Source organism: Venturia canescens, chromosome 3 (assembly GCF_019457755.1).
Source record: "Venturia canescens isolate UGA chromosome 3, ASM1945775v1, whole genome shotgun sequence".
NCBI classification, from domain to species: domain Eukaryota; kingdom Metazoa; phylum Arthropoda; class Insecta; order Hymenoptera; family Ichneumonidae; genus Venturia; species Venturia canescens.
The window spans coordinates 2,109,829-2,124,419 of NC_057423.1; the positions used below are offsets into that span (position 1 = coordinate 2,109,829).

General features: G+C 42.4%; 1 protein-coding gene across 2 annotated transcripts in view; it reads left to right on the top strand.

The window, feature by feature from the left end:
* The window catches only part of mspo (M-spondin), a 133,834-nt gene that overhangs the window by 96,688 nt on the left and 22,555 nt on the right, over nucleotides 1-14,591 (top strand). For both annotated transcript variants that reach the window (XM_043414214.1, XM_043414215.1), the window contains exons 3-4: nucleotides 11,840-12,153; nucleotides 12,698-12,877. In XM_043414214.1, the coding sequence (XP_043270149.1) occupies nucleotides 11,840-12,153; nucleotides 12,698-12,877 (494 nt within the window). The remainder of the gene's footprint in view (nucleotides 1-11,839; nucleotides 12,154-12,697; nucleotides 12,878-14,591) is intronic.

Genomic DNA, 14,591 nt, shown 5'->3' on the forward strand with positions numbered 1-14,591 from the left:
AAATATTTCTTATAATGGCTTCATGACTGTGAATCACACGAAAAAATATCACATAGACAGTATATCACCATCAAATAATTTTGATAAAGATAAAGGTAAAGGTAAAGAATTTGTAACGATTAGTCACGAAACCAAAAAACAAACCCAAACAGAAAAAACAGACACACACTTTGTGCGGTTGATACTAAACTACAATCATGATTATCTACAAATAATAGACAAAGTATATCAGACATTACCCCCCACTCTAACGTTACTGCTAACCGTTGGCTATTCATTCTGTCATGGTGTTAAAATCATGATCGGAACTTAAATCGTATTGCAAAAGAATATAACAACTTCAAAAATAAAACAAATGAGTTCGTAACAAAATTTTATTGATGAATTTGTAGCATACAAGTGAGGTAAATAATGAGAAATGATATAATCCTGAATTATTGGAATTGATATAATCCATGACATGAAAAAGATGAATATGATGGATGAACACTTGATTGAGTGATAAATTGATGACAATCGTTCTTAATTCTAAGATGCGTAATCGAAAATATGATGAAAATCAATAAGTGAACTATGACCATCATTAATTCAAGGATAAAACTTACTTTTGATTCCATAGATTCGTTCCCTCACACGACTCAACATCATATAATCATTTTCCGATGTTAATCATCTATTGATGATTTGTATCAAGACCGTAACTTTATGAAGATTCTCGACCAAATATTCAGCTTTATCTTTCCTTATAATGATCAAGATATATTCTTTATTTATATTAAAGTCGTTTATTTTGTGATATTTCGTAATACATTAATTGGAAAAACTCATCGACCAAACCATAACAAACTTCGTAACTAACCAAAAACCAAAAACAACGTCAAAACATATATCATTTTTCTTTTATATTATCATTGCCTCCTAAACATATTTCATTTATGTAAGCAGCTTCCTTTCAGATATTTTTAACACATGGACAATACTCAAAACATAAACACCCACAACATTGAGCTTCGATTAATTCGTGATAAATGTCTGCTCTTCGTATACTATCGACGTGATATTTTGCCACAGTTATTTTTGCTCGCGTGAGATTCTGTGTGCCTGATTTTTTGATCTGTGAAATTTTTTCATGTGATATTTAGACGTGCTACCTTTACAATGAGTATTGTCCGGACATTTATGCCCGAAGAACCGCTCACGTCCGGTGTCTGGAAGAACGAACGGAAAACGTCTTTCTATCGCATAAATCTGCATAGATGTGCGGAAAGCATGGGCACAGATTACGGAGAGTGGTAAGGAGGTAATAGGTATATAAATCCTTAGCATTTACAGACGGAGTTCAGTCGAACGTCTGACTATATTCTGACCCATTCTACTGGAGAGCATATACCAAAAGCATTGGTGGATATGGGCGGAGCTCTCCTCGTCACTGCTTCGCCACGAACGCGTGTACGGATTTGCCTGTACGCAAATCTGCGGTCCAGGAACTTACCTAACGACGATTAATTAGACGGTGTCTCGTGGCTTGCAATCGCGTACCGAGTAAATGCCAGAAACACGAGGCTCAGGACCACTCTGTACCTCGCCGGAGCACATATGCTCGTGTGTTATGTGGAATAAATATTCCAACGAATCCGAAAATTCCAGGCAAAATATTGAAACCGATCGATTTGAGCTTCAGACGAACTTCATTTCGCCACTTGTTCTTCCTCGAGAAAAATGTTTCGTTTAAAAATGCTAAAAGTAAGCGAACAGAAACATTACTCGCAGAAATGATTCGGACGCGAAGTAATTTTATTTGGCAATTTTCTCTTGGTTCACATCGCCTTTCCCGCGAGGTTAATTAGCTCCAGTTTGAGAATTCTCCGTTCGTGTATGAATGAAATTACCTCGGTGGTCTCGAGTTTCTCGAGTAAATGGGATATTGTCGTGGAGTTTAGGAGTCGAGGCGAAGAAAACAGCATCTCCGTGTTCTAATGCCTATATATTTCGCTGTTCTCGATGCTCCAAGGATATAGTCATTTGCGTTTCGGCTCGAGCGTGTGCACGAGAGATTACCTGGGACTCGGCTTTGGCTTTCCGAAACCATAAAGGGGAATGTCGAAACAGAGAGGCTGAGAGTGCAGAAGAGGGAGGGAGAGCGAGGGAGAGAAGGAAAGCCAGTATATAGCCTGAGGAATGTTGGTTACCGTAGTATTCTATGGTAGGACATGTGTAAGCCTATGCTTGTGGTATATGTGCGTTCAAATGGGCAATGTTAGCTAAGCCTTACAGATATACGCCTATATATCTGGGCATAGGCACTGGATGAATCGAGTATCGATCCGTGAAATTGAGCCGGAAGTCAGTGACGCGATTCTCGTAATTTATTCAGAATTTTTAGCCCAAACATCTAAATTATTACCAGAGAAAACCCACAGTCAGTCGAGAGGCAGCTGGGATTAAAAAATAGTGGAAGAAGTGCAGCGTCAATGTCATGTCAATGTCGATGAAAAACATTATGAAGGTGCTAACAACTTCGGTCATTCGTTGAAACATCAAAAAGGATGACACGCGTTTTCGTGTGGTAAATAATCCTTCAAAGTTTTGAATTTTCATGCTGTTACGAATCATATGTTTCATGACAGTTACATAACATCTGTTGGGGAAGTACGTGCAGCAGTGAATGTTAGCAATAAACTTTGGAGAATGGCAAACTGCATCGCGAAAGTATACAACCATCATGTCCAATAGTCTTTCCTTCGTACAACGATTTTGGCGCCAATGTTGAATTTTCACGAGGCTTGTTATCGTTAAGTAATGAGCTCGCATAGTGGTTTTTCGATCATGGAGAACGGTACCACACACATTTCGTGAACTCCAACACTTTATACTTACGCGATAACTATTATCGTCTCATTTAACATAGAAAATTGTACTACTGCGCAAACACGAAATAATCAGCTCGACTTTATACTCCGAACTCCAAAATATGTTACCAAAGGCAATTTCATTCCTCATTCTCATCGAGTCAGTCTCAAACATACGTGTGGAAGCACAGACGAGTGCATGTGTGTGAGAACACAGAGATGGGTGTATCTCGTTGCAGGAGAAAACCCCTTGGCATTTTCAGAACCAGTTTTCCAACGGTGCACCTGTGCCACGTATTGCCTCTCTTGTGTCCATATCTATAGACGTACAGCGCACACTATCCGGGCACCCGACTCGATCTTTCGCCCCCTTGCCCCGCACCCATAAATTTTTTATTCCCTTCGGCCTTATACCTCGTTTCGCATCCTCCCTATTCCAAAAAACGTCGCTTGCACTCGTGAAATTTTTATTGATTATGAATATGCTTTAAACGAACAATTACATAAAACATGCAAGTAATCTTGGATGAAAAAACAGGTTCGTTCGAAAACTCGTAAAAGCGTTAGTTCCCTCCAATTTTATTTTTCTCCAATGCAGATATATTTAAATGTACTTTATCGTATCGTGCGCGTCCATACGTTTTTCGCTGGACTTTTTGAACCCGCCTCCACCTGATCACAAATAATCGGTACGCTTTTTTTCACCGCTCCGTCTCGTGACATTAATTTTTAAGAAAACTTCGTAAATACACGTTCCCTCAAAATATTCTCAGGCCTTTTTCAACGAGTATTTTCACTGACTGGATTTGACACGCGATTCGCGAGCAAACTTCGTGTTTACTTACATGACATCGCCTCACAGGCGTCCTTTTAATACTCGGATGATGCATTGAAAGTCACCCTCTCAATGTACGCTCTCAAAACCCTCCGAGGATGACACACATTTATAGATTCATGATAAATACCACCGTTACACATCATATACGTGTATGTGTGTTTACATGCCTACATTATCGCTCTCAAAGTCACCGACGCTCCCTCCTTTCTCTCGCTCCATGTTCCCACCCATATATCTAGAGCACGTTGAGTCTCCACGGAACGAACGAACTGCTGCAGTCCGATGTCTGCGTCTGTGTACGAGCGTAGGAAAAACAGCCAAGATGCGTGGAGATAAATCCATGCAGAGACTCGAGTCGAATACTCAAATGCGTGACTCATCTTCTAATAACTTTTTCAAACTTATCACCCAACCATTTTCCGCTGGAATGCAAAATATTAAAAAATGAAGTGTCAATATTTCTCAGCCAATTTGAACGTTGAGATGTGTCAGCTTCAAGTGTCACTTTGAAACTCACTAAAAAGTTGCGCTGATCAGTATGAAAGTGGCGTAAATTCTCAATTCTCAATCATCGAATTCTCGTTTCACATTGACTCCCTTGAACTTTCATGCACTAATTGCAGAATAGGCCTTCGCAAAGTAGAAGTAACGGAGAAGCTGCGCATCAAACATTTCCAGAGCAACGATTTCTCGAGCGAGAACTTATTTTACATCTTTCTTCAATTTCGTTGAATGAATAATGTCTCAAATTACTGTTGAATTATGGATGACACATCTGCCCTGGAATGCCTCATATACGTACACACAGCGCGTACGAAACTGGTGTATGAATTTTCGCCAATATATTCGTGCGCGGTTCATAAATGTGTAAACACACATAGTGCGGGCCAGCGTTATACGGGATATTTCATATGAAGTATAACCACCAGTTTGGTGCCATTTTGATACATCGACGAATAAGTGTCATTAGAGAAGAATGACCTCGATGACCTCAGAGCTTGAAGTATTTCGAAACAATATAAAGCGTCGTTTCTGCGACGACGGTACCGAACATATGGGCATATTTTTTGAAAGTCGGAGTGTAAAAAATCTGAGTCAGTTCAGAACTTGATACGAGTCAGAAGGAAATGAGGTGGCTGAGCTGGCATAGAGTGTCCCAAATATGATGAAAGAACGGAGAGTTGAACACGTATTTCGTGACCTCCCAGCAGCCCGGCAGAGAGACGGAGAGAACAAAATTACGGAAGGGAAGAAAGAATAAAAAGTGTGGGCGAGAGAGAAAGAAAAAGGAAGAACATACTCGCAGTCGCAGTCAGAGAATGGAGTTAAATGTGGCGTGCATAAGTGGCTAACATTGCTGAGAGAGTACCGTTGAGAGTAACCCCGTCATTTCAAAGTTCCCTCTTTGCTCCTCCGCTCTTCTTCGCCCGTTCACAACCAACCACACTTTTGCCCTCTGCTCTCGCTCCCCCGCAATGCTCTCTTCGCTCTCGATTCTTTTTCTCCTTTTATGTTCGTACTTCGCCTCCTCTTTTCTTTCGCTTGTCTCCCGGTCCTCGTGTAACCCTCCCATTTTCGTACCTCTGCCCTTTTTCTTCGCACGCTTTTCTATTTGGCTAGGCCGCACGGTTTTCCCAAGATCGCACACAAACACACACCCGCGTGCGTTCCCTTTTTTCCTATCTTTTCACTCCATTTGGAATCTGCGGGTGCGGGAGCTTCCCGAGATTTTCAGGAAGCAACGATCTCGTGCTCGCCTCCTCTTTCGGCCTGGCATCACGGCAACGCTTCGCGAAGAATTAACGAGGCGCGAACGTTTCGTAGTTGCACCTTTCGTGTCGGTTCCCCAATCTTTTATTTCTATTTCTCTATCTCTCGCTCTCTCCCTTTCTCTACCGTATGCGAACTTTCAAGTGCTTGTTTCAGCCGGTAATCACTTTCGCAGTTTTTATTCCCATACAAAAAGTCCATCCGTTACAGCTGTCTGCTAACGAAAATAACGATTTTACAATTTGAAAACTCAGTGATTTTCCTGCCAGCTTATTTTCACTGTCGCATCAAATCTCCGAAATTCATTGCGTCACGACTTTTTTTCAACGCGTCAGAAAACACGATACACAATTCCAAATGTCCGAAAATGTTCTAATTCAAACTCCCTCTCTCGCTCTCTGCCGATTTAATCAGTTCACAGCCTCATTGCTGGCCCGCTGAATTTTCGTCGAGTCGAGGCACAAGTTTTTCGAATTATCCCACCTTACTAGGATTTTTATGAAGGTAGAAACGACCGGCCGATGAATCCATCGAATGAAGGAAAGTCGAAAAGGCTCGAAATAAAATTTCAGAAGGGGCTGGCAGCTCGTAACAACGTGAGAGTGGAAGACACGAAGATTGTGCGAAACCGTTTGAGTTTTGTGAATCGCCCTGGCTAATGCGTCCTATTTAAAGGTAGTACGTGTTCGCCGGGCTTCAGCTCGCAGATTCGATATAACGTGTTCCATTCAAACAGAGAACGAACAGCAATGACCACGGGGTAAAGAGGAATTGTGTTAGGTAGCAGAAGGAGGACGGAGAAAGGGACAGGGAATGAACGGTTGCAACAGAGGGACATTGCCAACGGGGGTTTTGCTATAATACGTGTTTGCACGTACCGGCAGTTCGTTAGAGGCTCATTTGTTTGCTACTACCGTTATACATTTCGAGCCACATACCACTCGTTCGACCTATCTGGTCAACGAGGTTAAATCCGTTTTCTCCCTCTCTTTCCCTTAATGATTTAACGCCCTCGTGTTCGGAGCTCCTAAATCCGAGCGAATCGCCTAACGTGTACAAAAAGTCATCATTTTTCGATCTGTCATGGGCTTTATTTTATCTTTTATCTTCTTTAAATATATGAAGAAATGAACGTGATCACAGCTGAAAACTATGAAACGGTGAATTGTAGCCTGAAATTTATAATCAAGACGTCAAGTATTTGAAATAAAAATAAAACTTTTAAAATTCAAAGGAGCATTTTTTTATTTTTATGTCACATTTTTTTTCATCAAATTACAACGATGGAGCTTGGCAGCATTTGTGAAAATCTGTTGATCGATATCCACGACACTCGTCAGAGTTTTCGTATGTTGCAGCTGCCGTTGGTTAAATTCTGTGGGATTATCATGATACTTTGTTGGAGTTAACTTTCAGTCGATTAATTTCTGGTTCTAACGTCACGACCATATGGCTATTGTCCAAATGGTTAGTCCGAGCATCGAGCCAACTTCCGGTAACAATATACTCACATGCACGCATATGAGGGTGTGCACATATGTGAAATAAAGAACATAATGGATAAAGGCGAAACATGAAAGCAGCCACAGTTTGTTGCTCAAAGAGGCAAAACTCCGTGTGTATAAAAGGTGAGCACAGTCGGGAATCGCTCGGTCTCACTCTCGTGAAAGTCTCAAGTTCCATATCGACCCACTGGCAACTTCAACGTACTAAGTCGTATCAAGTTTTCAAACAGGATCCACCAACAGACGTCTCAAGCTGGAACTAACTCCTGCTCTCTCCTCGCTCTCTCTCTCTCTCTCTCTCTCTCTCTGATTCTCCTTGTTCTAGCTTATGCTTCCAACACCTCTTGGTCCTATGTACTATGTACATACAAATGCTCGATATATCATCGCTCGATATAAATTGCACAATCTCCGTATACCCATAAGTCGACGATCCCCAAATAAACTCCTGGGAAGAAGGGAAGGTGACACTCGAAATTCCATGCTCCAGGCCACAGCTCTCCAATTCCTTGTTTCCCGCGACGGTTTCGATATCCCTCTCATCTGTCTGCCCGAAAATTTAATAACTTTGGATACACGATGACGAGCATCGCGATGATATTAGTTTATTCATTCTGGCTATGGCCTCGATTTAACCGATTCCCAGTTGCTATTGCATATCCTATGAAATCGAGTTTGGAACAACTCAAATAATTCGACAGCACGTACCGATGTTTCGACTGGTACTTCCTTCTGATAATGAAAGCCTCGAAGCAACATTCGTTTGATGGAAAAGGCAATGGGCACAGAACTCGACTATGATAGAAAATTGGCTTGCTACATTTCATTCAGTTTTGTTTGATTCAATAGTAAAAAATTTGGTAAACAATAAATTGATTAGCGATTGCTCACGATTGGAAAAAAGAGAGCAAACGAGTCAAGGGCGCACCCTTCCGAAGGTCTTAAATTTATCAATTTCCTAAAGAGGCATCTCGCAGCTACCCCTCACTTTTGTTTAGATACATCTATAGGAGGCAAACACCGCCTTCGTGGGAGAAACCGAGGGAGCGATCTTACTCCCACGCAAGTGGAACGTCGCTCGACGATTTGTCAAGGTGTTTGTGCGACAGGGGTAAAGAAGAATAGAAAGAGAGAGAGAGAGAGAGAAAGTGAGTTCGAGAAGTGCCGGAGGAAAAAGAAAGCGGGAGAATGGCGAGGGGAAGAAATCCGCAAGATCGTCTCACCCCCTGAAATATAGCGAGGGCATGTTTGTTCTTAGTCTCGCTCAGAGCTCCATTCTCCCCGTGAGGCAACGGGGCGGTTTTTGGTGTTGGCTGAGCAACGTCGATGTATGGGACTCGGCCACGACGTCGTCTACGGGCCTTTGCCAATTACAGCCAAGCAATATTGTGCCGAAGTCTCCTTTGTTACTGTTCTCTCATCGCCCGGGTAATTGAAGGGAATTTCACTCGGTGGTTTTGACTCTCCTTGAACAATCGAGCCCCTGGGTATGTGTATACATTCATATAAAAGTAAATCATAGTCGTGGCAATGGAAAAGGGGTGGTTTTGTGCTTATAAATCGGGTTTTACCACGAATTATTATTCCGACCGAACGAGAACCCTCTTGAATTATATATTTGTCGTGTTTCGTCTTTATTCGAAAGGTACACGAAACTACCGAGCGAAGGAAGTATTCCGACGCGGTACAATAGCGATCGTAATTGCAGCCATGTAATATAGCATTATTAGATTATTCAGTTACCTCGCTATAAATATACGCTATTTTCTCAACGCTCGTTCCCCTTGCATATCTCGACTGAACTGGAGAACGCGGCACCGTCGAAGACAAAAGTCATGCTGCGTATCTATCCTCGAGATCAGGCTCTTTTTTCCTTACTTTTTATCATAATTCGACGTCGCGCGGAAACGCGCCCAAAGGAATATTTCTCAAGCACAAAACCCAGAGAAAGGAAAGACAAAATCGTTGGAATTTTCGCTGTCTGATTCAAAACACGTTGAAAAAAATATCAGCATCTCAAATGTAATCGATGAATCGCTTCCTCGTTTTGTCATCAAACTCTGTACCCGCCCAAGGCTCGTTTTCATCGCATCGTGAACCTTTTTACTGGGCAAATAACCTTTGGAAAAAAAATGTTTCCAACCTCCGTAGATCGAAAATGTCGATATCTTTCAACACTTTTATTCGACCCTGCGATTACGATCCCGAAGGAAGAATTGTCGATATTCTCTCGGGACGGCAATTCGATGAGAGAATAACGGGAAGAAAAAGCAGCGATCGCTGATTTCATGTTCCGCGACGTCCGGGGGATCCTGACGAGAATTTTTGACCGTCGTCGCTATATACACACGCTCTGTGCGTCGTATGAGCTCACCGTGTAGAAGGTTATTAATCAATCTAATTAACGAAGCCAATTTGAGGACGTCCTGCTGACGGACCCCGACGGTCTTATAATTGCATTTACGAGACTTTTCCAGCGTTGGCCACACGGGAGAGAGCGGAGAAGTAAATCCTATATGAATAGCCTGAGAGCTAGCGCCTCGTTTCTCGTCTACTCCCGAGGGTTTCATCATATATTCGTTTTCCGCTTCTCTTCATTCTTCTATGGCTCGGGCTGTCATTTCTTTCCAGATTTTACATCAAGTTTACTCGTTCTGTGTAGCGTTTGCATATTAATTTATGAACGAACCTAGCGAAAACGTCGAAACAGAAGCAGTTAAAACAGAGAGAAAGTGCCGAGTGCTAATTCTTGGTGAAACATTGTCATGGTTGAGAAGCACATTGTTGGCGATGCTCGTTGACAAGGGTCAGTGCGAAATTTAACAAAACTTGAATTTTTTCAATTTTGCTGGAAAAATCGGATTCGAAGCTTCAAGGGTTCGAGTTTCGGAGGCTTTTCGTACTTCCAGCGAGATAAAAGTCGTCGAAGGGAGACGAAAAGGTGATCGGACGAACCGAAGTATCTGAGTCGAAGGCACCGATGTGACAAGAAGGAGAAAAATATTAGGTTTGAGCATGAAATTCGCATCCCTTTTATGAATGACGAGAGGAGAAGAGCGAGGTTCGTCGAGGGTCAAAAAGCATGAACGTGGACCGCATACTCCACCGTCCTTTCGTCTCTCGGTTCAACACTCGTCCCTCTCATTCCTGTGGTTCTCGCTAATTTCGCGACTAATTAAGTCTCTTTCCGGTACGTCGAGATTGCGCGGTCTCTCTCTTCTCTTCTACTCTCCCTCCTCCTCTTTGCCCCTATGAAGTGAGAGAACACAAGGCTGCAGGGGGTTCGTAAAGGCGCGTTACATTCGTCCTTCATGCATGCGTGTAGGCATCCTGTGATGCTGAATGCTCTGCAAGTTTTTTCTCCGTGTCTGTGCTCAATGCAGGTATTTCTCGTTCCATAAAAGAAATTCTACGCGTTTACTTTCCGTGGGTAAATGGAAAAAAGTTTGTGAAAAAAGAAACGTATCGAAGCATATGATTTTTGTGGGAATCGATATCAATAAATCACTGGACTAATGAGATACCGAATTGGTCGAATGAAAGAGTCCAAAGAAAAATGGCGCTGGAGAAGAAAATTTATTCACAAATTTATCATTCGCAGAGAGAAAAGCGTCGAAAGATTATTTGTCATATATTCGTCGTGCGATGCGGAGAGGAAAAGAGACGCATGAGTAGCGAGTGGGAAGGGAGTCGGAAGGGCGTATCCATACATAAACTGCACAGGGCTGGTATACAGCGGTATATACAAGCATATTAGACAGACCGATTGCTAGGAAACAAAAGGGCTCAGCCCTCATCCTTTGAGGTGTGAAAAATAGTCAGACTTGCGTCCTTCGCCAAGCTCCCAATCGATACACAGACATGGCCTGAGCCTCATTCGCTCTATCGAGAAAAAAGCTCCGGGGTAGGCTGGTTTTTTATCCAGTGTGCGGCGTCAGCGATGAAATCGTCCGTGAAGATGAACCGTTTGGATAGACACTGCTGGGACGCGCGACAAAGAACGAGAATGCGATTTTTCAAGCACACTTCATCCACCGGTCTCTCCTCTGGTCCCTTCATTTTTTGCGCCCCGTTCTCTCTCTCTCTCTCTCTGTTCCCCTTCGCCCCTCGTCGCCGAGCCGCTCTCTGTCCTCGCTCTTCCTGGACGAGCTTACCAGCCCTCTGGCCCTCGGCTCTAGACCCATAAATTATTTCTGCGAGAGGAACGAAAGAGAGAGAGAGAGAGGAGAGGCGGAGGGACGGAGAGCACGAAAGACTCGGGCGGTGTGCATTAATTGGCTATAAATCCTCCGGCTCGCATTAATTCGACTATCTCGCCCAGCTTCCGGTTCTGCCGGACGAGGGAATGCTACGAGAAGGAATTAGAAGAAGAAAGACGATCCAACTAAGGGGTGAATCACTAACGATCCCCTTAAGCGATTCTGGACAAGATCCTCCCGTACTGTAGCCCCTTTACACTTTACATAACTTAGCAAAACCCTCGAATATTATTCTCTCGATATCCCCGATGTGTGCTCATTTACCATGTTTAAGATTAACTCCTTCCAGCAACCGAGTTCTATCATCGGTTACGACAATTCCTCCAAATCCAAGCGCGCTCTCAGGAATTTTCGAGCTTCCCAAAAACGTCACGATTTTCAACCATTTCCAAACATTTCAAAACATTCGTCGTACTAAAAAAAAAAAAGAGATTTTTTGTTTTCGCAATAAAGCCACTCATTATCCAGTCCAGAGCAGCATAAAATACGAATAAACAAGCTCATGAAAATAGGAATTATTTTGTCAGTAGAAAAGTCAACGAACGGTCGGACAAAAGTCTCCCCGTTACCAATGCTCCCCTTCGTTAAATGAAACCACCATTTTTTTTCTATTTTCAGGACGAACTCACGATGCGACGTACTCGCTGTATCGTCTGGGAGAGAGATTAACAGCCGGAGGAACTCAATACGTCGAAACTGGAAGAACAGACGGTCTCGACACCGGCGGCGAATCGTCAAGTATTCTAAACACTTTTACCGGCCCGTCAATTCCACAAGGCGAAGGCAACAGCATCGCAAGGGCATTCCTCGATGGCAATCACAGTCTCGTCAGTATTATGGCCAGAATAAATCCCAGCCCCGATTGGTTCGTCGGAGTTGATTCTTTCCAACTCTGCGTCGAGGGCAATTGGGTCGATACCGTGACCGTTGAGGTATTTCACGTTAACTTACGTCACGAAAATTATATGAAAAATCACTTTTTTCAATGATGTTTAGCTATCGAAATGAGAATCATCCACTCGCACTGAAACTTTCGTTTAAATTCTACTTTCACCGCGAGAAAATCAGAATATAAAAAGCTCAATACTTAGATGAACAGCAAAAATAAATGAGAAGAGAAAGGAAATAAAAAGAAGGGAAGAAAAAATATCTCGATTAATATTTATTTAATAACCGATTGCGCTCGTTTGATCGAGCAATAAACTTGTTACATTTCTCCGTACCTCAGAACTCATTTATTCGCGAAACCCATCAATACGAAGCCATTAAATTTTCTATATCTGCGAGAAAACGATTTGAGCTGAAACTTTGGCTGAGAGTCAAGACCCATTTTATTGCTACGGTTAGTGCAAAGAATATTATTCGATGTTCCACGTATACCGAGCGACAAAATAAAAGCACAAGAAGATCGAAGCTGTAGCAAGAAATGGCTTCCTTACTTCGTTAATTCCTGGACGATTTTGAAATGTCCAACAGCTGGACCCACTCGACGGTGGTACCGACAATGGCTTCACCTTTACCGCAGCCAATTGGCCGACCCGACCTCAGGGAATCGTCTACAGGATAACATCCCGTTATCCGGCTCATCCTGCAGGGAGCTTTTATTATCCGATTCTTCCGAGACTTCCGCCAATCGCTACTCTAACCTTCACGAAGGTTCGTATTCGCTTTCGAGCTTAAATTTTTTCGAAATCATCTAGAAACGTGTTTGGAGTGTCAAAAAATCGAAATAATCGGAAACTCTTTTTACTCACGAAAATAAGAGCAAATTTAAACATATTTTTTAATAATAAAATAAGAGAATAAATTTCGAAAAAATAACACGAGTGAACGAATGAATTTGCCCTCCGATCATCGATGCTCCAGAATAAATTTAACAATAAAATTATAAGATAAAACCGTGGAAAAGCGTACGAATCGAAGCACCGAATCTTCCAAGAGGAAATTCATAAAACCTCGATTCGATGTACACTGAAGAGAAAAAAGAGCATAATCACGCGGATAACAGCATCGATAAAATATCGCAGGATGTGTTTATGCCTTCATAAAAGCCTTTCTAGAGGGGTCTTCGTCTGGTAATTTCGATCCTGCTTTCACATATATGAAGCCTGTATATGGGCGTAATATCTGACTGTGTCGTCGCGATACTATCCCTCGCAGTGAAATCTCGTTGTGCACTGAAGCCTCCGGAAATATGCTCTCACTCAGCCGAAGCCCAACTGAGTTTTCTCTTACGCCTTCTCACATATATCTGTATATTTATTATCTTATAGATGTATGAATATACATGTAAGACGCAGGCAGAATACTGGGACGAGAAGGAAATAAGAAAGCGTCTTCTTCGCCGCGTCTACTCGAACGCCTGACAATTCAGTTTCCGTTTCGAATTACTTAGTCGCGACCCTTCTCCTCGAGTCTTTTGCATCTCCAACGTGCCTTGTATATATCTTACAGCTCGTATTCTGTGAAATTCGCTACACCTTCTTGTCACATATTCCCCTCAAATAAAAATCCCTTTGCTGCGAGACGGGGATTGAGAGTACGAATAATTGATTTACCTTCGGAAGCGTATTCTTTCATTGGAGTACATTTTTGTCGAGCGATTCAGCTAAGTCTTTTGAAACGCGATACGAAAGATTGTTTAGAATTGTTTGTATGAATTTTTTCACGAGATACGCTGAAGATAAAATGTCCGAGGAGGAGTTGGAAAGGATGAGCTCGAATGAAATTATGCTTGAAGCAATAGAATTCTAGTGTTGGTCGATTCTATTCGAAGGATCCGATGCGCTCGGAGATTTGAAAAAATATCGAAGAAAGTGGAGAGAAAACGGGATACGGGACAGAGTTTCTCTCGTCGCGACCTCCTCTTCTTCTCCGCTTCTCATTCCCCTTGTATTCTTCTTCACCGTTCGATCGACAAGAATATCGCTCTGTCTCTCGTTTTTTCTCTCGTCTCTCCGTGTCTCTATACTTCTAGAGAAATGGATACCGAAGCTAAATACACTTCCAACGACGGAATATGCTGTCAAGTACTGATAGCTTCGTTTTTATTTCTCGTCTAACGTCAATGTTGGTTTACGACAATGCACGAAAGAAAATAATCCAATGGATGGTGTCCGAAATCCAGCGGATTAATGTCCAAGTAGAATGCGATTTTCAAGCCAGTTTCGAGAATTCGAGGACTTTTCAAACGTGTGTGTGTGTGTATAAAAAAGTTATTCTCAGCGCCATACCTAGCATCGGGATGAGAATATTTCAATTCTTTACCGTACCATCCAAGCCTACTTTTCAACATACGCCACACAGATTCGACCAATCCGTGCCACTGGACCGAGCTTATCGATCTGGCTGAATAACAACCATCCTCTTT